The 26,542-nt window shown below is 44.8% G+C and overlaps 1 protein-coding gene across 5 annotated transcripts in view; it reads right to left on the reverse strand.

Moving 5' to 3' along the window:
* The window catches only part of SIK3 (SIK family kinase 3), a 585,214-nt gene that overhangs the window by 380,042 nt on the left and 178,630 nt on the right, over nucleotides 1-26,542 (reverse strand). For all 5 annotated transcript variants that reach the window (XM_069224967.1, XM_069224965.1, XM_069224966.1 and 2 more), the window contains exon 2: nucleotides 14,856-14,972. In XM_069224967.1, coding sequence (XP_069081068.1) covers nucleotides 14,856-14,972 — 117 coding nt within the window. The remainder of the gene's footprint in view (nucleotides 1-14,855; nucleotides 14,973-26,542) is intronic.

Consider the following 26,542-nt stretch of genomic DNA (forward strand, 5'->3'; position numbering starts at 1 on the left):
GGAAAAACAGTATGACAAGCGTACACTGAAACACAAACCTAGTTCCCCAGTTGCAAAGTCTGCAGCTCTGGCCGTAATGCCACAACCTCTCCCCTAAGTGTAACAAATAATTAAGTGACCAACTGGGTAAAAAACTAAGATAGCAAATATTTTAAAAGTGCTTTGTTGGTATTTGAGAACTCAGGAAATATGTCCTCCTTTTAGTTTTTTTAGAGAACTAACCATAATTTCTATGGGAAGAAGACCCTCTCATCTTTATAATTTCTAAAGGAAATGCTTTAGATATTACAGTTTTGATTACATCAAGATGATGTCAGGCGTGACACACTTTTTAAATAAATATAGAATTTCTGAAATCTAGTGGTTTATTAGAATACTGGGGGGCGTAGATGTCAGGGGCATGGACTCAGGTAATTGAGGGCAAGGAGCACGATGTAGAGACAACAAGTAGATCATGCTGGGCGGGCAGGAGGGGCAGTGACAGTGCTATGGACCATGGAGGCCAGAGGAAAGGGGAAAGGAGCAACACACCAACCGTGCAGGACAGGCAAGAAGGGCTGTGGCATTATAAAAGACCATTGAGGGCAGAAGGAAGAGGCAGTGGCAGTACAACCATACATGTCAACATACCCGATTAAGCAGGAGACTCTCAATGTTTTCAAGCCCAAGCCTGCCTAAAATCTCCTCTTTTTCAATGTAAATCAATGGGGAAAATCAATTACCAGTTGTGTCTTTTTTTTTTTTTTTTTAATTCCTCTTTCCAAGTTCACAATGCTGGCAATTGAATTAAGGAGGGTATGAAGAATAGGGTGGGGACATGGACTCGGATAACAGAGGGCAGGAGGGAGCTGGTCAGGGGCACTAAACTGACCTTACAGGGCAAGCGGCAGGGACTGCAGCAGCACAATACACCACACAGGGCAAGCAGGACGGCAGTGCAGCACAATGGACCAAGGAAACCATTAGGGAGGGGACAGGGCCATACACATCGACAACAGGGAGCAGAGTGGAAAAGAGGCAAGGGCAGCAAGCTGACCATACCGACAGACAGGACAGGAAGGTCAGTTGCAGCATAAAGGACCATGAAGGGCAGGAGAGAGGGGGCAGTTGCAGCACACTGGAGCATGCAGGGCAGGAGGGAAGGGGCTAGTGCATGGAATCTGACTACGGAGGGTATGGAGGAGGTGGATGGGACTGCAAGCTAACTGTTCAGGGCAGGCAGGAAGGGCAGTGACAGAACAACACCACACAGAGCTGTAATGAGGGAGCAGGGGCATGGACAATGGATGGCAAGGAGTAGGGGGGTTCAGGAGCAGCAAGCTTTTGTGGGGGCAGCACAATGCTAGGCCAGGCCCTGCATCCAACACCCCGGACACCATTGTTTTAGTGCGTTGGGCATCTTACTTAACATTAGAAAAAAAACTAGAAATTCACTGAAAAAAACAAAGGTTACAGGGACTTTATAGTTAGGAAACAGAATTAAAAAAGCTTAGAAATTCACTAAAAATCCAAAGGTTACAGGGATGTTATAGTTAGGTTCAGATTTTACAAGCACAGAACCATATAAATTCAGCTTTTATAGTTAGTTATTTCAAGTAACTATAACTTGTGCAGTATGTAAACTAAGTAAACTATAACGAGCCATATAAGCTATAGTTGACCAGATCTAAAAATGCTATTTAATGTTTTTAGTGTGGTAATGATGGATACTTTCACCAGCTGTCAAAGTCATGACCATACAAAGGGCTAGCTTGTCAGAAGCTAAGTACTTGCAGCTTGCAGAGTCAAGCCTGTTCGACTCTCAGGATGAATGGACTATAGAAAAAGAATTACTGTTTAGATTAACCTAAGAAGCTTCAACCACCAGTCTCTCCAGAGAAGGTTGCAATGACAGAAACACTGGGTCTAAAAGTGATGGTCAGAGTTGTAGTTCAATATTTCTGTGAACTGGTAGGCCTAAAAATGGGTTCTTCCACACAACTAAACAAGCCCCAAAAGCTGTTTCCTGAAACGCAGCAGTAGTTTTCACACATATGGTTCAACGTTTTCAATCATAATGCTGAATTTAGCCTTTGTGGTCCGCAAGGTCAATTCTAAGGCACTTGCAGCTCTACGTCCCATTGACATATTGACTGAATAAACGGACTTCCTGAAGGGGGCTGCCAAGGGTATATATTTAGACCACTTGCGTTTTATAAGTCCATGAAAATGCTAGCATCAAAACTGGAAGGGGGAAGGAGGTTATCAGTCTATGAGTCATCATTCTCTGTGCAAAGTCCTTCACCGCCATACCTAAAGCACAGGAGTCTGATCTGGAAAATTCTTCACTTCAAGCAAATATCCAGATTCCTAGAGAGGTGCTCTGGTAGAGGTTCATTGTGAAAATAAGCATGAATCTGGTCTCTCAAGCCTAGATAACATCTGCTGACTACAAAGATGGAAACTTCTCCAAAAGCTCAGTGTTCGGTGCATTGGAAGGAATTTGATTCTTTGGAAGCGATTATGAAGACGGAGGCTTTGGACCTGCAGAGTCATTTGGTGTTGAGCCAGGGCAACTGGAATTACAAGGCCAGCAGGAACAGCCCACTTATGGGGAGACGAAGTGGTTTAAAGGCTTGATATTTTTCTACATCAGAACTAGCTCTGATGAGGATGAAGAGGCCAGTGTCAGAGAAGGTGCCGAGTCACCAAGCAGTCCAGGGAAGGGACTGTGGTCTCAAGGAAGAATACCTTTCCTTCTTTCAGCTCTCTTTGAATACTTGGCTTACCTTTCTCTTATGCACTCCAGATGCATCACAGACCAACAGATCTATTTTGAATCTGTGACATTGTGGAGAGATGTCTTATAGGTCTGACAGATATCCTTTACAGCATCTACAACAGGATCCAAATCCCAAAACCTCTGAAGGAGAAAGATCAAACAATTCTGTACTTGCGTTGATGTGGAGCATTAAAACAGGAAAAGATACTCATCTGCACCTTAAATATCCTGGTGTAGTCAAATCATGGCTAGGCGATGCCATGTGGTGCTACACAGCAGCACCTGAACGGTGCTACTCAGGGAGAAGATTATAGATCCAGTTTTCAACCTGGGAGATAGCCATAAATGGAGGAATCAGTAGGAAGAAGAATCGCTCAGAAGAAAAGCTTCTTCTGATATAAGTTCTCTGGCTATGTTTTCCTCTATTTCTAGAGGCTTGAGGCAAGCACAATTTTCTGTTTTTCTCTCCTTGCACAACTTTGTAAATATTTGCTCACAAGACTACACGTCACCTCATGTGTTTTATGATTGGCAGCTAATGACTATTCTGAAATATAGGAACTTTTTAAGGAGTCCTAAGGAAATTAATGATTATTGGGCTCAGATTATGACACAGATTTAACACAGATGTTCAGTGGGTTTAACCTTACTATTGGTCTTTTAATACCGGACCCTCCTGGAAGAAGAGCTAACCAGTTCAAACCTTAATCACATGTTGCAGGGCTTAGCCTTACTGTACTGTTGAGCCTAAAACAGAGTACTCAGGGCAGCTGTAGTGATATTTGTGTTTCTGGCCACTGACTCAGTGTCGCACCATGTTGCACTTGGCTTAACATTACGTCACATTAGCAACCACAAGTTACAGACTCCATTTTGTATTCCGCTTAGCCTTAGCTTCACTACCACGTTAAAAGTGTGAGTATCTTTCCGTACAAAACATGTTATGCAATGTGTTTTCTATTCTACGTGTCTGCTTGTTCTTTTTTTCACCAAAGGGCTAGGACATAACGTGGAGGCGTCAGCAAGATAAGGATGTACTAGAATGATGTTTATAGTACAGCAGGGAACGGCTTAGGCTTGGGAGAGACACCTTGGGAAGCTGGCCAGTTCCAACCTGTTTCTTTCAACCCTGACCTAAAATAGCCAGCAATTTTTAATACTTCCTGTGGAGCGGGATGGGTTTTTCCAGAAATCTCCTTCCTTGCTTATTTAAGGTATATAAGAGACCCACGTCGACAGTGGGAGATTCAGTGACCTCAATCAGAATTGAGGTGTCGAATGTCTGATACATTTCCCGTGAGGGTAGATTTCTCTCTTTCTCGTTGCAGTCGCACCGCGGTCAACAGCTTGCTGGCAGGAGAAGGAGAAGCACCAGATAGGCCCCATGGTGATGCATTTTTATTAATTATTTGCTTTGCATTGTGTATGAATATATACGAATATAGGTGTTTGTATCTTTGCATGTATATATTTGCTGTTTATAGACTGAAGATTCTTTGTACAGAATATAATAAATGTCTTCTTTAGACTAAGAAAGTGTATTCCAGAGATTCTTTTTGATTCCTCTGAGTATATGTATTTTGGCTCGTAAAGCAAAACAGCAGCATAGTCCATCAATTCAAGGCTTACTCAGGGAGGCGATGGGTGTTAGAGGCTTAACACTGACCAGCCAGAAGTTCAGTTTGAAAAAATGATAATAATTCTATACTAAGACAATCTAATTCATCTATACACTCATGTGCGGGTATAATTAGCGATATACCAATTGCATCACATTCTAACAGCTTCCTATTGAGAAGTAGTTTCAGGTACTACAAATGGGCTAGTAGCCCTCTCAGAGACAAGGACTCAGGGGAAGTGCCCTTTAGTCTAAATGTTCTCATTCCCACTGCCAAAAACATGATAGTTCACCCCATCCGATGATGGCACGACACAGCACCTTTCGGAACCTTTCTGCCCCCTGATGGTGACTTCCGCAGGCCACTTCTTTAGCTCGCTCTTCATCATCAGCCTCATTGTTTCAAATGGGGCACACTGTCAACACCCCACCAAGCTGAACTCACCTGTTATCCTCCTTGGCACAAATGACATAGGTTTCTTTCTGTAGCAGACACACCAGCATATGTTTAGAGGAACAATGGCAGAGCCAGTATTGTTAGAAGAATGGCTGTGCTGAAGTCGTGCTGCTTGCGGTTGGACACACTCTGCTCCTCAGGTTTTATCTCAGGCCTGGAAAATAGCCCTTCACTCAAACAAAGGAACTCACCGCATTAGCAATCGTGGGTCAGGCGACATCTTTGACTGAACAGGCCACCTTCAGTCTTGGTACAGATCAGCTCAGCACAACTGAAAACTGTGGTCGAAAATTGATGTGTAGGAAATACATCTTTTCTGAGCAGTCACTCATATTTCACATTTTGCTGAACCCTATATTATTGCTGGCATTAGACCACTGTGCACTTTAACCGTGCTAACCAGCGGTAACATGCCTGTGCTCCCACTTTAAACATAGTTAAATTGGCATATTCCTAACTGATATATTTAACGTACCTATAGGTCCCTAATATACGTTACAACATGTACCCAGGATCTGTAGTTTAAATGTCACTAGTGGACTGCAGCACTTATTGTGCCACACACTAAAGTGACAATGTAAAACATAGCTTCAGGCATACCTTGGTAATCTGACTGTGGCAGGTTAAACAATGGAATTTGACCTTCAAAATAAACACTTTTGACAGGTTAAAAAAACCTCCAGTTCAAATATGAATAAATCACCCCTATGTGGGCCCTTTAGTTCACAAATAGGACAGGTAAGGGGGCGTGGCCTGCCGCCGGCGAAAATGGCTTCAGGCTGAAGAAGCTCCACTAAAGCCTTTCAAATATTCTCCCTCGAATCCATACAAAATCCTGCCAGTGCTTGCCAACAGGACCCAGAGCTACATGTAGTGGAACCGCGGATCACGTAGATGTGGGCTGTGGAGAGATAGACGCATGGTAAGGAGAAGCAGAGCCTTGCTCGCGCAGAGAAAAGATAATGGCGGATGGCACTGAGGCTGCGAGGGAGCGGTGCAGTGAGCCCATGAATGAAATCTGGGCCATAGAGACTGTCGCTGCAGCCTGCCCCCGTCGCCAAGTTTACTCCGGGGCATGTCGCCAGAGGAGGCATCTGGAGAGGGGAGAGCACTGTGGCAGCCTGAGGGCCCGGATGACGCGGAGCCTACCGACTGGAGAGGCGGATGTGAGTAGGTGCTGCAAAGAAATGGGCGGGGGGCCCATGAAGAGAGCTGTTGGCCGGAAGGGCGAAGAGACCGTGGTTCCCCTCCAAGTCAGTGTTCCAGAACGGGCGAGGCTGGCTCGCAAATGTGTCCTGCGCCATCTCCCACCATCACAGAATTTTAAAACAGCAACAAGAGTGGGACTCGCTTGGAGTGCTGGGTGAGTGGAGTCAACTGGAAGCAGTGATCCCCAGACAGGTTGGGGCAGGCTGGAGAGCATTACACCCCCCTCCTTCCCCAGGCCCTGACTCACAGAATACAGTGACGTATGCTTTTATTATGCCCTAACCTGGGGAGAGAGACATGGTTGGGTTGAGATGTACTGTATTGGCGGTTGTGGCCTACTCTAACCTTCTGATGTTCTTTTTGGGGTGGCAGGCGCTCTGCAAATTGGGGTGGTGGGTAGGTCAAAGCTCACACTGCAGGGTTGCTGGAAGGGGAAACTAGAGGTAAATGTTATACTGGATACACTTTTGTTTGTGCACATGGTTGATATTTTGGCAAGGAATCTATTTACTGAGGTTTTCTGGGGTAAAGTTAGAGGTCAAAAGAGATGGCGGGAGACAATCCGAGGAATGGTGATCACGTAATTAACTTGTTATTACAACTATGCACATGATAAGACCCAGAGGCTGAATATTTGGTAATGGAATGTTTACGGTTTGGGCAGTAAAATAAAACGCACATTGGTTCTGCAGTTTCTTAGACACCATGCACCAGATATTGTATTGTTACAGCAGACGCACCTCCTGGGAAATTACTAGAAGGCATTAGACAGATTTGGCTATGTACTGAGGGTTCACGCCGGCTATACTACTGACTCCAGGAGGGTGGGGATCCTAATTAAAAAATTAGTCGCACTCCCATCCCATCAGTTGTGGCACAACACGAATGGGGACTATGTAATACTGACGGGTACATGGGTAGGTTTAACACTCAATCTCTGTACATGTACATCCTACTGCTTCTTCAGGAGACAACTCTCCCAGATGTGAATGATTTATTATTGCAACTGCCCTCAGGGACTTTAATCTTGGGCGGGGATATGAATGCAATTATCAGTGCAGAGTTAGACAGGACAAGGGACTTGCGGGTACACAAAGGTAGTGGACTGCTGCCCCAGTTTGTGGTCACCCTGAGTTTGGCTTACATATCGAGGGAACACAATCCCCAAAAACAGCAGTACACCTACTACTCTGCAGCACATAAAAGCTTTTCCCATACAGACTAGGTATTCACACTGCATGCTCAGGTGGCCAGGTTTGGGGCGGCCATGCACCAATCGAGGGGGATATCTGACCATTCTCCAATGGAGTTTCTCCTGAAGGGCCCAGCTAGAGACTTCACGTTGACACCTAGGCCGGACGCCTGGAGTCTACGAGATAGGGAACTGCAGGGCAAATTGAGAGCAGGCGCTGATCCCTATTTCAAAGAGAATGTGGGGTCTGTGTCATCAGTGGGCATCATATGGGAAGCATTAAAGACGATTGTGAGGGGCCAGGCCCAGGCCCTGATAGGGGCAAAGAAGAAAGAAACACTACTGGAATGCAACACAATAGGAAAAGACATAGCACAGCTGCGTCGGTGGCCTAAGCAATCAATACAGAGGAGGACTGTCACAAATTACAACTGCACCAGCAGGACTTGAGAGCTTGGGCGGAAAACCAGGCCAGGAATTACACCTTGGCCTCCCATCGACGGCTATGTGAGATAGTAGAAAAGGCTGGCAAGCTATTGGCTTGGCTAGAAAGGAGGGGATAGGGAGCACTCCTGGGTGCTTCAGGTGGAAGATTAAACTGGCACGTCTCAGGTGACAGCCAATGCTATAGCAGAGACCTTTGCCAAATACCATGAGGGTATTTACTCTTCCTCGAAGGCAATGGATAAGATTGATTGTACAGACTTCCTGATGGATGTCTCATTGCTGGGGTTAGCCATAGAGGATCGAGAGGCACTAAAAGTGGAGTTAATAGGGGAGGAATTAATTTGAACCCTTTGAAGCCTACAAACTGGTAAGGCCCCCAGCCCTAGTGGTTTAACGGTCGAGATGTATAAGTAATGACCAGCATAGTGGGTAAACCAATGCTGGATATGTTTCAGGAAGCCTGCCGACAGGATTGTCTGCGGGCTGACCAATGAACAGCAACAAAGTGGTGCTGCACAACGAGGGCAAGCCCCCAATGGCCTGCAGCTCGTACAGGCCAATCCCCTTATTAAAGGTGGATACAAAGCTCCAAGCAAAAATATTGGCAACCAGGTTCTGGAGGGTCATTACTTCACTCAACCATCCAGATCAATCTGGTTTTATGTCCAATAGGAGCACAAGGCTCAACCTCAGACAACTATATGGGGCAGGTCCCTCGGATGAACAGGTGGTCCTAATGGCCCTGGACACCAGGAAGGCGTTTGATTCCATTGAATGGAATTACCTATTCGCAACTTTGGAGATGTTTCGGTCCTCGGTTCTGCGCTTGGGTGGGCCTGCTCTTTAGCTTCCCTAGAGCGGGAGTAAAGATCAATGGGGCAGTTTCCAATGCTTTGGAATTGAAAAGAGGCACACATCAGGGGTGGCCCTATCCCCCATGCTCCTTGCACTGGCACTGGAGCTGCTGGCTGTGTGGATTCGGCAGGACTTTTTGGTCTGGAGCAGTGGTTCCACCTTATCAATACTGGAACCCAGGGACACCCACGATTCACTACTGAAAGCTGGGGACCTAATCTGTTAAAATTATTAAATTTTCTAAGCAGTCATGGACCGTCTGTGATGGCTTCGCGGACCCCCAAGGTTAGGTGGGAAGAACGGATCTCCCTGTATGCTGACAATGTCCTCCTCCATATCACACGGCCCTCCCCGACTATCGCAGACTCATGCAAATATTTGGTATCTTCGGGGACCATTCTGGCCACACGATTAATAGGACGAAATCGATAGTCTAACCACTCTTAGGAGTGATTCCTCGCTTGCCTGGGGCATGGGAGGCACCGTTGGTCACATTGGACTTTCGGTATTTGGGCATTTGCATCACGTGGGATCTCAAAGTGTCCCTGGACAAGAATGTGTTGCCCCACCTGGCAAGACTACGGGGTGATGTATCGCACTGGCGCGGCCTATCATTGACCCTAGTGGGCAGCGGGACTTCATACAAAATGATGAGCCTGCCACAATTTCTTTATATACTCCAGAACACAACCTATCAGGTGCCCTCTGAAGTGTTCCGGCAAATAGAAAGGGAGGTTTGCTTACTCCTGGTGGAACGGCAGGACATCGAGGATAGCACTGGTCAAATTGAAGAAAGGTGTATACGATGGGGGCGTAGCAGATCCGGATGTCCGGAGATAGTACTGGGCATCACATCTCCTTATAATTAATGATTGGGTATTTGCGGATTGGCAGGATCCAGCCTATCGGGTGGACAGAGATGCGACAAGTTGGGGGAGGATACAAGGGCTTGCTCAATGGCACCGTCGGGGAGAGGATGCTTCCAAAACATACCGGGATGGTGGTCCAGGCCTGTACGGATGTCACCAAATATCTAGGCTGGAGGGGGATGCTGACGAGCCCAACACTCCATTGGCACAGTGATCTCTTACCGAAGATGGTGGGGGTTTGAATGGATTTATGAAATGGGAATTGATAGGCATCGAACACTTGAGGGAAATATGGAGAGACCGGGCAATGATTTGCATCACAGATATCAGGTAGGAATATGATCTAGCAGCAACTGAATACTATTGATACCTGCAGTTGGGCCACACTAAAGTCAGGAGTGGAGATGCCGGAGTCCTCCCAGTTAAAAGACAGGGTACTGACTGAACCTGTACCCGAAAAATGGATTTTGATAATATATATATAAAAAAAGTGGTCAATAACGCACCAGAGGTGCTGGGATGCCTAAGGGTGTCATTGAAGGAGGATGTGGGAGTCCTGAGTGACCAAGAATGAGAGGAGGCCCTCCGGGGCCCCCGAGAGATAGCAATACGCGTGAGTTTTCGCTTGGTGCAACTAAAAATATTGCATAGATTGTACTATACTTTGAAGATACTATATAAAATCGTCAGGGCAGCCTCGTCACATACTATGGGAGTGTCCACTCATGCAAACTTATTGATCTAAACTTACACAAGTGATGTCCTGGGTCTCAAAACGTGGAGGTCCCTTTGTATCCCACATGGCTGCTGATGGGTATCTGGGGGGAGGCGGCGCTGCTGAGATATCAGGGGATATGGTTGTAATTGGCCGCGGGGATTGGCAAGTGTAACATAGCCAGAGCCTGGGGCAAACCAACTGCTCCTACAATGCAAGACTGGGAATCAGACATGGACTGGTGCCAGAGGGTTGAACGAGTGGTATATGAGAGTAGGGCCTGCCCACAAAAATGGAAGAAAGTGTGGGATGCGTGGGAGGAGTACAGGGGTGCAGTTCATAGGCCGGTCACGTATAAAACTTCAGGTTGAATTATTCTATCCCTATGTGGGCTGTAAAAGCGCCATTTGCATCTCATCTGAGGAATTTTGACAACGTACTCTTAGACTGACAAATTTTAATGACTGACAATTTTTTGTAGTACTGCTGTAAAAAAAACATGGACAGGTAGAAATTTACTATTAACATGTTGCTACACTGATTAGCATCCAAAGGCTAATTTTCATTGTGGCAGGCCTAGCTGTTCCCTCTGTAGAAAACCAGAATACAAATTAATATCCCAATACTATATCTTGGGAATGGAACTATCTAGAAAAAAATAAACAACTGCTTTAACTATCTAGAAAAAAATAAACAACTGCTTTTAATAGTTATAAAAATCCAATTCAATGGTGACGAATTTTAAATAAATATTAAGGAAAAGCAACTTTAAGAAAGTTACCTTTTCCTTGCCAGAAGTTCTTGGAGGCTTATTTGCATTTGCTCTCAAACTTCTGCCAGACAGGAATTAACATCTGGATAGGTGTGAAAAGGGTATTACATCCTACCCAGGAGCAAACAACAGGCTGACCTTAAAGGGCAAAAATGACTCCTCAACCTCCTACAATGTGTATGGTAGGGGCTGTGAGCATCTCTGTTTTGACATCACAGTGTCGAATCCTGCTCAAGTGTCAAAGCCTGCTTGACAGGACTGCTAAGTTTACATATAACACTTTGGGAGCACTTAGAAGGCAGAGGACAGGAACCCAAGATAATTCTCATGTATCCTCTGTCTTATTGCTGAAGGACCCTGCTTTATCCCACTAGACTTCTGTCTCTGAGTTTCAAATAAAACACTGGGGTGCACTGGAACAGGATGACAAGACAATTCTCAAGTACTCACTGTCTGGTTGCTGAAGGACTTCCGTCGTCCCACCAGATTTCCTTCTCTGGGTTTATTGAGGGTATAGTGGCTTACTAAAACTAGATTTTAGTGTTAGATGTGGGAGGACAGTAGGATTACCATTGTGGCGGCCGGTATTTATAGCAGGGATAGGGGCGAACTGGACACAAAAGCACACAAACATTGACTCACACCCATTCATTCTCACACATATGCACATGTCATACCTATAGTTAAGAGGACTGGCCATCGACCATAATGAAGTGTGTATTTACTATTCTAACTCCATGCACACTTTGATAGTAGGGAAGGTTATAAAGCGGACCGAGGCAAATATAACTGCACTTTTAGCTTTTTGATACACTCGCTCAAAACTACCTAAACATACTACAGGGACTGGCCCTCATAACACACCGGTCCTCCAAGGATAGTGTTTGTCTCAAACTGCCCGTGTTTACCCATGCTATGAGGACCGAACTGGTTCTCACAGATTATGACACACACACGTCCATTCATAACACTCACTTCCATATATTCATATTTGCCTGCATGCACCAAACATAAAAACTAAAAAAAAAAAATCACACTTACCCGTAGCTTTGCTACGGAGTCCCAGGAGGGTTGGGACTGCTGGCTTCCCTCATTAGCTGTCCTAAGATTAGCAAATGAGGGAAGGCAGCACTCCCTACTCATCAGAGAGTGGGACGGGATCAGTGAGATTTGCTGACCCCACCCCACTCTGTGACGGAGTGTCATTTATTAACACATTGGCTCTGGGCACTTCAGGGATTAGAACTGAAGCACCCAGGTCTTAGGCAGTCAGTGACGCTCCCCTTTGTTTCATGGGGGAGGGCCTCAAGGTGCTTTGCTTGGCTGAAGATGTCACGTCTACATGAGCTGTGACTTTTTCAGCCTAGTCAAGTTCAGCTCAGGCAGCAAGGAGTCTGTGCATTTAGTGCATGTCTAGCTCCTGGCTGCCCAATCTGAAAATAGAGTGTCTGTCAGGCTGAGACACTCTTTTTTTCAGGCAAAATGTGAGGGGGTGTGGCCCCTTCACCCATTAGGACGGGCCACAGCTGATTACCATAGTATACTCACCACACACACCTTCAGTCCTCAGAACCCACGCCTAAAGTGGCTGAAGACTTTCACCATGTTGAAAATGCTCCTAGTGGGTAGGGTCAGCTCCAGACATTTTCACTCAATTGGTTAGGGCGTGCCCAGGAGTCACTTCCACCCACAAGCTTGGACCAAGCATAAATGTGGCATCCCCAGGCACCGACTTCAGAACACTCCTGAACCTTAGGAAGTTCACAGGAGGAATGGACTTGCTGTTTGTGACCTAAAAAGAGCCTTGAAGGACTGACCCTGCTTTCTATTGCACCCAGGACAAATAAGTGGGCTTCCAGGATCATAAGGCAGACCTCCTGTTCAAACTACAGGAATGAAAAAAAGCTAAAAGGGCCTTTCATGCAACTGATTAGTGGCTACTGGACCTGGACTGGATCCTGCTGCTGGCCTCTGCCTGACACCATGTGAGTCTCTAGGTGCCTCACCTGAGGCCCTGAGGGGCTTTAGAACTGTATGCTTGTTGTGGATTGTGAATTGAATGACTAGGTCAGAAGATAAACTCTTTGACCAGGACGAACCTGTTTGATGTATCTGACATCTGCTCCATCGCATCCAGCCTCAAATTGAGCCTTGGTCCCGGGTCTACCATGACCACTCACTATCATTGACAATCTGTGTTTATTGGCGCTAACCCTATCTTAAACGTTAAAAATTCACATCTTTGGTTCCCTTGATCAAATTTGTCCTTTTTTCATTCAATTTTACTTTTTTCCTAATTGAGTGCTGAATTTTTATGGATTTCCATCTTGGCTTTTTTGGTACTGTATAACGTAAAGTTTCTTACCTGTAGATGTAGTTTGCTTGAAGAATTTTCTGGACTCGCATGCTGTGCATTATTCCGGCATCTAGTGGTTGGGTCCAGAATTGTCCTAATACTTGTATTCTTTCTTTTTGTTTGTTGGTGGGAGTCGACGGTATCTCCATTTGGTGTCCCCTGTGACGTCTTTGTGCTTCCTCTGGAAACTCCCAACTTTGATTTCCATCTTTGCATTCTTTTTCCCTTCTGTTTCATCTGGAAGCCTACCAAAGGATTTCCAAAACAGGGAAGAAGAATGTGCCGAAAAGGTGAAAATTTGCCAAAAAGGTTACCGGATTCACCAACAGCACCGACGCAGGAACCAAAGAGGAAGATCAAAAGAGTAAAGTTTTCAACAAATCGATACGAACTTCAGAGAATGCCAGCTCAGGGGGCTCCCTGAAGGGCCTAGATGGAGAAAACACTGTTCCAGTTTTGTAAGTACTGCCATCACAAGTTTGCTCAGAAGGATACGCATCTAGTCTGCAACCGCTGTCTCCCCGTCAAAAGAGTTTGGTCCGAAAAAAAATCCGATTTGCCTTTAGTGAAGAGGCGGAAAGCATTTGATGGGGGGAAGCCCGGGAACACTTTCACCCACCTCAGTGTTATTACTGTCTCCAGTTAGAACACAAGAAAGGGGCCTCTGTGGTGGGCACTTCACAGCAGAGGGTAGTGTAGCCTTTGGGGAGAATTATGCCCAGGAACAGACAGAACAGCATGCTCTAGTATCTCTTGTTTGGGAAGTGGGCCCATAAGGTATGCTGGTGGGTGGTAGCCGTCATTTCCAAGATGTCACAGTGAATGGTGTCCCGGTCACTGCTCTGTGGGATACCTGTGCCAGTTGGCCCATGGTGGTAATAAGGCTGCTTCCCCCCTGACCAGAAGCTACCAGGAAAAGGTCTGTAGGGTGACTCAGACCCATGGACAGGACCTTGTTTCACCCTGTGGCCATAGAATCTTTGGAATGGTTGTGGTTACTTGGCCAGAGGAGGGCCATTACAAGCCTCAAGATGTCCCTTGACTACATCATGGGCAATGAACTTCCACTGGTGAGAAAGGAGCAGTGAGGTGTGGTCGCCCATGGTACCACAAAAACACAGGCATTTGTGCTGAGGGAGCAAAGGTCAAAAACGTATAGCTTGGCATGATGAACTGGAGGCAGGGGTGCACGCGCTCCAAAGCCATGCATATATACCAAAAGTAAGTCCACCTTTTCCATTAATTCAACCTGATGGGACTACTTTCTGTATTGGGAGTGCTGTGTATGTCTTGTTCACTTTTTGCACCTCAGAACAGAACTTCATACCCAGTGCTACCAGAGGGCCTTTGATATGGGAAGATAACAGCAGAAGACTTGGTTTTAAAATTCTAAACTGCAAACCTGTTCACTTTCTCATGACTAACCGCTTAAAAGAGGGGAAGACATGGACTGAGGCAACTGACTTGAGTCTATTGTGTTTATTATTTTATACAATTGTTTATTTAAATAGTGTGGTAGCAACAGTCACATTTTGTTTAAAAAAGTAGTGTATCAGGGTGATGAAGAACATGAGGTGTACCTAGAAAAAGACTGGAGAGCTCACCTGGTGTAAACGGATAATATGGGGGTGACAAAGAGTTTTCATGATTTGAACTTCCCGGAAGATCTTTTTCAGATTCTCTTCATCAAGCTGTGTCTTGTCAATGATCTTTATTGCAACCTAAAGAGGAGAGACATGGGCATCATTACAAATGCTTAAAGGAATTCTTCAACATTTCAGACTGCATTTCTAACATTAAACCATGCTTAAGAGATGGAAATCATTGAATAATACATGCTTTTAAACCATGATTTTGCACAGCGTGCCATCTTCCAGGCATGAGATTCCAGGCCAGTATGTGTGGGCAAAGAGGAAGCACTCAGGGCAATGCTTAGCTGATAATGTCCGAGGGGACTGCATCTGGTTTTGATACGGGTACAAAGTACTCTAAAAAAGCTTTAAACACCCTCTGGCAATAGGCCAAATACCTGGAGGTAACAAAACTTCTTACTGAAGCTGGTACCCTATTTTCAAACCTATTCCTTTGAGCCATGACCACCATTCAGCACCTCTCACTTTAGTCCAGGGGATTTCATACCACCTCTCACGCTCAGCTCAGGCCTTCCATCTCAAAATATCTCACAAAGGGACCATGGCTCCCAAAGCGTCACTTACAGCTAGTGTTGTGCAATAAAGAAAAAGCAAACCAGAAAAGGCTTATGTTTCCAGGCAACACAAATGGAGACCCCAGAGCTGAGCAAGTCTGATGAAGCCAGGGCCTGGGAAACAGCCCCAAGCTCTGAGGGGCCCTGAAGTCTTTCAATGTCTACAGTTGCATGGGTCTGAAAGGATTTAAAATGCCGAACAACCCAGATTCCCCATTTCTGTGTGCAATGGTCTTGGTCTTTGGACAACGCTTGCCCTCCTCTTGCTTACCAGCCCAAAGTGTCTTTGGCAGGTCACAACTCATAGGCAGGCATGTGCAGAGTCGAAGTAGTTAAGAAGAACATGGACCTATTGGTAAAGGGTCCTTTGCCAATTGTTGAAACAAACATTTCCGACTCATGCTCCTGACATGTCTCAACTTGCTAGGGGCTTTGAACTTGCATTATGAGGCATGGCATATAACTTATTAATAGATCCTGTGTATTCTTTGACATGAACACCAACGGTTTTGCAATGCACTATGCAGCATATGGGGCAGCTGTTGTACAGGATGGATGGGGTGACAGATACTTCAGCCTCTGCACTACCCTAAGAGTACACACTCAATCAGATCCAAGTTTCCCCACTGTGCAAAGTACCCATTTCAAGCCTTCAGACATCAAAAGCTATACTATAATTCCACGTTACATCCTCAAGGAACTGCCCTCTCTGATTATCTTTTCCCCTCAGAGGTCATCACCGGTGTTAAGGGATTACAAACACCTCTCACAGGCAAAGGCTTATCCCTGTGCCAACACCTTGCTTTAAATCCACATTCACTGTTTTTGCAGCTCAAGAAAGGCCCAGATTATTCTTGCACCCTGTCCTCAAACTCCCACATTGTCTTCAGAGCTTGTCTGCTGTCGTGACAGCCAAAGAACTGTCCTCAGAGTCTATGTTGCCATACCCCACCCAAACCTGCCCTCCGAATAACAAGCTGTCCTCAAAATCTACTCACTGTTCACAGACAAGCACTGAAACCAAAACAATGCCCTGAAAATTAATTCAACATCCTTAAAAAAAACATACACTGCTCTCAAAAGTTTAGCTTTGGCTTCAAAGCACACATGGAGCTCTTAATGCCTGTACTACATACCTTGCCCTGAGAGCCACACATTGTGCTCAGTGAATGGGTGCATCTTTACTTGTTTGTGCAGTACTTGGACTAGAAAAGTGAAATGCTTCCTTTCATAGTTATTTTCCTTGAGAAAAGGCTAGCGTATTGCAGACAGCAGAAGAAAGCACTATTGCAGATACTATATTATCAAGCAACCTGATCTTAAGAAATACAGTCAGAGCTCAGGATAACTAAATTCCGACTTGAAAGTGTGGGGTTGTTTCCTGCAGTTACCTCTTGGAAATCTATTCAAAATGTGCCTACGTACATTACAGACCTCAATGTCCAAGACACTTCCTGCTATGGGGCGAAAGAGTTTGTCTCTCTCATGGGAGAAACATAAACAAACAAGTTACTGTAACCATCTTTCTGGTAGATACTCTAACCACAGATTCCTCCCTTATGAATAAACCCCAGCCACCAGACTGGTTCCGGAAAATGTACAGAGCAGTTCACCTGTGCTCTGCTAGGTGGTTCCATGCTTTTAGATGGAGCAGAGTTGAGTTCACAGAATAGGGAGGTGGGAGGGTCATGATGAATCTGTGGTTAAACAAAGTATCCTCCAGAATGATTGTTACTGAAGTAACGTGGTATTCTGATGGATACTCCTAACCACAGATTCCTCGCCTTATCTGTAGATACCAGAGGCTTAAAAGTAGCTCCCAATGTGGCAGGTCTGTGAACTGGCTTAAACCTACAAGCCCTGTGGGCCAAATGCTGATTACGATTGACCTTACTGTTAAGGCAGTAGTGCTTTGTGGATGCGAGTACCAAAGCTAATGTGGTTGCCTGACAGATTTCCAGGTACTCTACTTGCTAATACAGTGGTAGCAGCTTTGGCCCTAATGGAATGAGTCAACAAGCCCAATGGGGTTGCTTTATCACCAGTGCATAGCAGATGTTTATGCAGAGAACAATCGATTGAGAGCTGGTCTGTTTTTCTATATCTTTACCCTTTTCTGCTCAGTAAAAAACGTACAAAGAGGTGAGTTGTGAACTCAGTATTCTTTTGTACAATCAATACAGAAACTCAAGGCCCGTTTAGGAATAAAATGATGGAATCTCTGTTTCTTCTTAGAAGGATGAGTGGGAGTAAAAAAAACAATTAAAAAAAAAAAAGAACAATGCCAGAAGGTTGACTGCCTGGCAAACATGAAATGGAGGAAACACTTTCGGAAGAAAGGGAAGTTCTAGTCCACAAAAGCACCTTATCAAGGAAGGAGGTGGAACAATCTGGATTTACATTGCTTGAAGTTTGCTCACACATCTAGTAAATGTTATAGTGATGACAAAGACTGTCTTTGAGGTGCAAATGCTCAAACAGGATGCACATCAATACCATGAGGAATAAGTTGAAGTTCCACTGGGGGTCACAAAGGGCTTCAGTGGAAACAAATGTTGCAAACATTTCAAAAACAGTATCACAACTTGTGATTTAAATATTGAAGGATAATCCAGCAAACTGCAAGAAGAATGAAAGGGCCAATAAGTAGCCCTTAACAATGCCGAAGGTAACTCCTTGCCAAACTAGGGACAGAATAAACAACAAAACTTCGAATAACTTTGTTGTGAGGGATCAATTTGTTGGGTGCTGCACCAATACACAACTTTGCCCAAGTGAGTGGCTTACACTGATTTTCTGGAGGGACACCTTGCCGCCAAGAAGGTATCAACAACCTCAGGGTGCTGGCAAGCAGCAGTGTGAACAGAGGACAGATGTTTATGCCAAGGAGCTCCTGCATACCACTCTCTCTTGGCCCAGTTCGGTACCCCTCGGATGACTTGGCCTGGTCATTCTAGAACTTCTTCAGAACTCGGGGCAGAAGAGGTAATGGCAGAGAGGCACACAGGAGTCCTGAGTGCCACTCTAGATGGCAGGCATTTCAAAGTGAGAGCTGCTTTCGAAATGCCAGCATAAGCAAGTGCTAACTGTGTGCATTTTAGGTGCTGTGGAAAAGTCTAGCCAGGGTTCTCCTCCCTTGCTGGTAGATGGCCTGTCCTACCCTCGGATGCAACTTGTGATCTGCTAGGTGGCAATGGCTGAGTTCACCACAGGGCCCAGGATCCCACTTTGTCCTGCTTGTTCCAGTACCACATGATGAATGGTGTTAGCCGTGATCACCTGCACCAGCTTTCCTTTGATGGTGGGCAGGAAGGCATTCAACACCAAGCAAATTGCCCTCAACTCCAACAAGCTGATGTGGAGTTAACTCTCCACCACAGAATTGAGGCCTCTGATCTCCACCGTTCCCTGATGGCCAATACAACCTACCAGTGATGCATGTTTGACAAAAGTCAGCTCTGTGTGAGATAAGGAAAGGGACCTGCCACTGACCCAACTGCGGTCCAGTAACTGTAGATCTTTTGCAGTCTCCTCCTCACCCTGGATACAATCCTACAAAATTCCCTGCTGTTGTGCGCACTGGATTTTGAGGTCCCACTGCACAGTCCATATATGGCATCTAGCATGCATCACCAGAAGGATGCACAAGTCCTACAATCCCAGCAGCCTCAGAGGCACCCACACTGAGACCCAGGACAGAGGCCAAAACATCAGGATCATAACCCAAATGTCTTGGACTCTCCGTGCCGGGGAGAGGTACGAAACCTTACCGTATCCAGAAAGGCTCCAATAAAGGGATCATCTGTGAAGGAGTGCAATGTGACTTTCTTGGCATTTATTATCAATGAGCAGATGTTAGGAGGTTCCCTATTGTCTAGTGGTGGTTGATGACTGTCTGTGATACGCTAGCCTTCAAAAGTCAATCACTAAGGTAGTGGAAGACTTGCACCCCCAACCTCCACAGATGTCTTATGACCACCACCATCATTTCTTGAAGACCCGAGGGGCACTGGTGAGGTCAAAGAGGAGCAATGATAGCTGAAAATGTTCCTGGCCCACCATGAACCGCAGGTACCACCTGTGGGCTGTTGAAATTAGCGTCCTGCAGGTTCAGCTCCACCATTCTGTCTTCAGGATCCATTGCAGACAGGACCTCGGATAGCGCAAGCATCTTTGTTCTTCTGCGGAAGGCATTGAGAGCTAGAAGATCTAAAATAGGATGAAGGCATCTGTCTTTCTTTATCACAAGGAAGTAAACAGGACAAAAGCATCTGTCCTCCTTCAGCACAAGGAAGTAACAGGAGTAACACCCAGTTCCTACTTATGAGGTCAGAATCCTCTCTATGGCCTCTTGACCCGCACTTGCTGTAAGATGGACAGATGATTCTCTGTCAGCCACCCTGAAGGCGGTGGAAGTTGGGTTGGCAAAAAAAGGAAGTTATGGGCAATGCCACGGCAGACAATTTAAAGAACCCACTTGTCCGTTGTGAAGGCCTGCCATCACTAGAGGAAGTATTAGATCCTGCCTACAACAGGGCGGTTGTGAGCTGGCAAGAATACACTAAAGTGGTTTTGAGGTTGTAGTCATTGGAGGAGTGGAGGACAGAGCTGCACATTGTTTCTGCTATCCTCATGGTCTCTAGAAGCTGTAGCCTCGGCCACAAAACAACTGAAAAGCCTAGTGTGCTGAAGGAGGCATTTTTGTGCTGACATGCGGGGAACGCTCTACTGTAGCCACAAAGAGGTTGAAATTGCTGGTGGAATTGCCTTGTAGGAGCAAACAGGCCCAAGCCAACATGCAGTGTGCTTACATCTTTAAATGGCTCAAAGTCTGCTTTATCTGTAAAAAGTCAAGATCCATCAAAGTGCATGTCCACTACAGATACCTGGACAGGACGCTCCTATTCACGGCACGGAATCTTCTTGTGCTTAGCGATAAAGAGTTTGGCTTTGTGTTCCTGTAAAGCTTTTGAGTTCATAAGTGGCAATAGCCAGAGGCTTTCGAGTCGTGGTTCAACCCTGTGCACTACAAAGAGACTTTGTGCAGCCCATTCACAAACATTTGTGACAGTCCCTGCACAACATGAACCCTGCACTTTTAGAGGTGACTTTTTCTTTGCACACCAGATACATTTTGACCAAAATGTCTCGTCAAAGAACAGGGAACAGCTCCAGCTGTCCATCTAAAAGGCACACAAAGAAAGTAAATGATAACTTATGTTGGCATGCATGGGTGGCACTTATTTGCGGGTCCACTATTCACTACCAGAGCAGAACACCAGCACAGAACTGCACAACACCACCTAGGTGCAACACAGGTGAGCTTCTTTGAAAGTTTTCCGAATCCAGTCTTATGCCTAGGGATTATTCACAAGGTGAAGAAAGAATCTGCAGTTAGAGCCTACCGACAGAGAGTAATTTGCAGGCTCCTGTTTGTTGCGTGGTACGTTCAGAGTTATATAAACCTTGGTCATAAGCACACAGGGAGCACAAAGTTAAAAAAACAGAATTGGAGCTCTGTTTTACATTTGTGTAGATGTGCATGTTGAGATAAGACTTTCCTGTACTTTGTGCAACAGGGAGAATTCTAGCTCCATGTTCTAATCTTAATTTTGGGTCCAACTGAAAGCCAAGTAAAAACTAACATCAGAAGAGGGTGTAACTAGTAAAGGATGTACAAACTAGGGACAGAAGTTCAGAAGAAAGATTAACAAGTAAGCAGTTTAGGGAACAGCCTGAAAGTCCCAGATCTCCAGGAGTACCTCTTATACTTTCCAAAGTCAAGGATAGATACTAATCAACTGCCACCACCAAATTGTCACCCACCTTCACTCCTATCACTAAAGAACGCACTTCTCACTGACCACCCCACCACTCTACACACAAAATCCCTGCCCACCAACTAACAGCCACTCTGCACTTAGGATCCTCTGCATGCCACCCACCACCCCATTCCTGCACTGATGAATTAGATGATGGAGACTTGATGTTCTAGCTATCTAAACTACCTTTAGCACTTACCTAAAAACGTAACTGAAACAAGATAGAATTCCTGTTATTTGTAAACAACAAACAGTACAACCTCACTCAAAGCCAATCTTTAAAAACTTCTAACCCCAAACTTTTTTCACAATCTAAGTCATGTGTATTCACCCTGGACACCAACCTCATCCACAAGAAACACATCACCAAGAATTCAAAGTTGGCCTGGTACCTGCTCTCTCTTCTAAAAAAAAAGTCAAAATGTTTCTTCCAGAATGAAAATTCAGCACAGCTGTTCAAGCACTCTTACTCTTGAATCTGGATGATGGTAACATCCTATTCCATTGTCCTCCTGTTAGAAATGGGGTCTCTTGTGGGCACTCTGTCCAAGCAGGGACCCTCACTCTAGTCAGGGTAAGGGACATACACACCTAGGATAACCCCTGCTCACCCCCTTGGTAACTGGGCACAAGCAGTCAGGCTTATCTCAGAGGCAATGTGTAAAGTATTTGTACCAAATACACAGTAGTACAGGGAAAACACTACAAAATGGACACCACGCCAGTTTAGAGAAATAGCAAATATTTATCTAAATCAAACAAGACCAAAACGACAAAAATCCAACATACACAGGTAAAGTTATGAATTTTTAAAGTAAAAAGAGTCTTACGCCATAGAAAACAAAGGATGTGTTGATGTTACACAAAGTGCCTGGTCTGCATTGAAAATACAGCCGCACAGGCGAGCGTGAGTCAGAAAATTCCTTACTCGTAAGTGAGGCCATGCGTTGTTGCTTCTCCGGTCGGGTAGGCGATACATCATTTTCCTCTCCCGCAAGAGAGCGATGCGTTGATTTCCGGACAGGCACCTCGGATCCGGGCAGGTTTGCGCTAATTTTGACACCCAGTGGCAATGTGTGCGAAATCCAGCCGCACGTGCTAAGGATCCGCGCTGCGTGGAGTTTGTCGATTTCAGCAGCCGCAAGAGAGTGCTCCGTCGTTACTCCAGATGCGATGCAGGTGGTGTACCGATTTCCCAGCCGCAATGCAGGTATTGCATCGTTTTTACAGCGGCGTTGTAGGTGGAGCATCAAATTTTTCCCTGCACAGCTCCTGTGTGCGGATTTCAGTCTTGGTTCCACCAGCTTCAACTTTCAAGGGCCCACGGACTGGAGTGGGCACCACTTGGAAGGGCAGGAGTCTCAGCAGGGAGTCCAGGTGCTGGTAGAGGAAGTCTTTGATGGCCTTGCGACTTCAAAAGAGGAGGCAAGCTCAGTCCAAGTCCTTGGAGACACTTCACAAGTTGGAATATACCACAAAGTCCAGTCTTTGGCCTCTTTCAGGCAGAAGCAGCAACTGCAGGCTAACCCAGCAAAGCACGGTCACAAGCAAAGGAGCAGTACTCCTCCTCCAGCTCTTCTCCTTGGCAGAGGTTCCTCTTGATGCCAGAAGTAATCTAAACATCTAGGGCTTTAGGTCCACTATGTAAACCCCTTTCTACCTTGGAAGTCAGCAAACTTCAAAGGAAAGTCTTTGTTGTTCAAAAGATCCTGCCTTGTCCAGGCCTGGCCCCAGACACACAACAGGGTGTTGGAGACTGCACTGTGTGAGGAGCAGGCACAGCCCATTCAGATGTAAGTGTCAGCTCCTCCCTCTGCTCTAGCCCAGAGGATATGGAGGCTACACCCCAGCTCCCTTTATGTCACTGTCTAGCGGAGATTCACAAACAGCCCAACTGTCAGTCTGACCCAGACAGGGAATACATAAGCAGGCAGAGTCACAGAATGGTCTAAGCAAGAAAACGTCCACTTTCTAAAAAATTGCATTTTCAAACTGACAATCTAAAAACCAACTTTACCAAAGGTTGTATTTTTTAAATTGTGAAGACGCCAAATGCCACATCTCTATCTCTGTCCAAAGGGTAACTACACGTAAAAGTTATTTAAAGGCAGCTCCCATGTTAACCTATGAGGGAGACAGGCCTTGCAATAGTGAAAACCAAATTTGGCAGTATTTCACTGTCAGGACATGTAAAACACACCAATACATGTCCTACCTTTAACATACATTGCACCCTGCCCATTGGGCTACCTAGGGCCTAACTTAGAGGTGCCTTACATGTACAAAAAGGGAAGTTTGGGCCTGGCAAGTGAGTACACTTGCCAGGTTGAATTTGCAGGGCAAAACCGCACAGACACTGCAGTGCCAGGTCCGAGACATGGTTACAGGTCTACTCATGTGGGTTGCACAATCTGTGCTGCAGGCCCACTAGAAGCATTTGATTTACAGGCCCTGGGCACCTCTAATGTAATTTACTAGGGACTTACTAGTAAATCAAATATGACAATCATGGATAAACCAATCACCAATATAATTTAGACGGAGAGCATATGGGCTTTAGCACTGGTTAGCAGTGGTAAAGTGCCCAGAGTCCTAAAGCCAACAAAAACTGGAGAGAAAAAATAGGAGGAAGGAAGCAAAATGTTTGGGGATGACTCTGCTAAAAGGGACTGTCCAAACGCCTCCGGTTCGCCTCACTGACATCCTTCAGTGGCATCCTACAGATCACAGCATGTCTCATCCAGGGCCTGAAGAAATATTATCACACCACTCCTGTCGTGCAGAGCTCAAGAACTGCGCACAGGTAGTGTGGCACAGAAGGGACTATGCAGAGCTGGGTATTGAGCTTAAATAGGCCTTGTGATGTGTGTGTACACATATAGGGGAAAGTCCGTGTTGTTCACTGCCTTGTATGCAGTGACATTCCATTATACACTTATGCGGAAGGCTGCCCATTGCCCTACAACCTCCAGTGTCATACCGATGTACAGTGTAACCTGTGTGAAAAGAACAATTCTGTAAAGTCCAAAGACATATCTGAACAGCTTGTGGCTCAACCAGGAATGTCATATTTCTCTACTCAGCTCAGGATCAGAGTCAGGGCCTTTTGTCACACTGCTGGGCTGGGCTTAGGGATTAAGAAACTTCTATAGCCCGACACCCAGGACAAATTGTTTGTGATCAAGGACAACAGGTTTTCATGTTTATCGTGTCCTTGGGACAACTATCTCCAACACCATACAGCAAAAACCTTTTGGTTGCCAGTTTATAGTGCATTTTGGATCATGGAATAGAATTGCCTGCAGTTAAGATAATATTTGTGTTCAGAGGTTAATGCTGTTCGAACTTGTATTCATGTTTCGTTAATGCAAAGCCTTTATGACTAGGGTGAGCACTCTGAAGGAAATGTAAGCTAGGACTGCCCTTCTGACAGTGGTTTCAGAATACAAATATATAACATGTTTGCAAAGTGTACAATATTAGATTACGTGTAATGTTCAAATAATGCTCGCTGAATAGTTTCATATATCTGCAGAATCTTGAAAGCAAGATTGATTATTCTTCACTTTCAAAATACATTTTTCACAAAAAAATGCAGCAAGTAAAAAAAATGTTTTTCGAAACTACTGTGAAACTTTAAGTAACATTTCTTTGAAACATCATTCAGTAAAATATCTTAATGCATGATAGCATTTCCAAAAAAAACTCAAAATGGAAAATTGGGTATCATGGGAAACCTGAAAATAAACAACCATTGGCAAGCCAAAAGGTCTAGCATTTGTGATAAGCCTTTTGGGTGTGTCAATGCGTGACTTGTTGTGACATGGTTTTTGTACAACTTTATAGTTGTGGGGGCTGCCGTGCCCTCACCTTTATAACAAACACTGACAAAAATAAAAACATGTTTATTCTCAAAAAGAACACGAACACATTGCCACACCGTTCCCGGTGCTAAATAAAACTACTCTGTATGTAGAATGCAGTGACTCACAGTGATATATATATATATATATATATATATGTATATATATATACAAATATAAAGTGCACCCCTCGTATACGTCCTGGCATTTAATGCACATTTACGCCTTTCATTCGCAAGAATTTATAGAGTTAGGCCAGGAAATAGTACTCCTATGCATGTGTAGATTTGCTTATGAGAAATTCTGTTGAGCACTTGCAAGTTCACTTTCCCTCCAACCACTTTTTCCCCAACCCTGGAAGAAAGTTTACTTCTGCCCTTGTCAGAAGTAAATTTGCAACCTTACTCAGTATAGTAAACGATTAGAGAAGAGCTGGTGAAAACCTCTACAAACATGCAAGTTAGTAGGTTTTTACAGGCTCAAAAGGGCATTCCAGCTCTGGAACTATTGTTACTGCTACCCCAAAACCCCATGTACAGGGGTGTGGAATCCCTACAGCCAACGCACCCAGGATATATTGTTTGGGGTCAAAGACAAGTTTTCATGTTTATTTTGTCCTTGGGACAAATAGACAACTCCCTGCAGCACAAACCCTTTGGCAACCAGTTTACAAGAAAAGGAAATGTCTGGAGTTGAGATGATATTTGTGCCCGATAATGCTGTTCAATCTTGTACTTATGGTTCATTAATGCAAAGCCTTTATTATCAGAGTGAGCACTCCAAATAAATGTTGTAACTGCACCGATGATGGTGGTTCGAGTAAAAAACGTTTACACACACATTTGAAAATGTAACAATATGAGGCTCATTATAATGCTCCCAGAATGTTCTCTGATTAGATGCAAATGCTTGCAGAAGCTTGTAAGCAAGATTGATGATTCCTTGCTTTCAATAATATTCAGAAAGTATGCAACTAGGAAAAAAATGTTTTGCTAAATTACTGTGAAATTGTAGGTACTAATTCTTTAAAGCATTATTTAGTAAACTGCATTGATGCATGCTAGTATTTCCAAAAATGCTCATAATGGAAAATAAGTGTAACCATTTTCAACAAGACTGTGGGAAACATAAAAATAAAGAAGCACTGGCAAAGCCAACCAATCAGACATTGGTGGTCAAGTATTTTGGTTTTGCCAATGTGTGTTTTGTTTTGATATGGCTTTTTTAACACTTTATTATTGTGGAAACTACAAGGCTCTCACCATTGCAACAAACATTGTCAAAAAGCAAAAACAAATAAAAAAAACAAATTGGTCTTAAAAAGCACACACTGCCACAGTAGTTCCTGGCACTGAACAAACATTTGTGTGCCAATATGCTCCCTGTGGAAGAGCAGAAAG

This window comes from Pleurodeles waltl, chromosome 3_1 (genome assembly GCF_031143425.1).
Source record: "Pleurodeles waltl isolate 20211129_DDA chromosome 3_1, aPleWal1.hap1.20221129, whole genome shotgun sequence".
Taxonomy (NCBI): Eukaryota; Metazoa; Chordata; class Amphibia; order Caudata; family Salamandridae; genus Pleurodeles; species Pleurodeles waltl.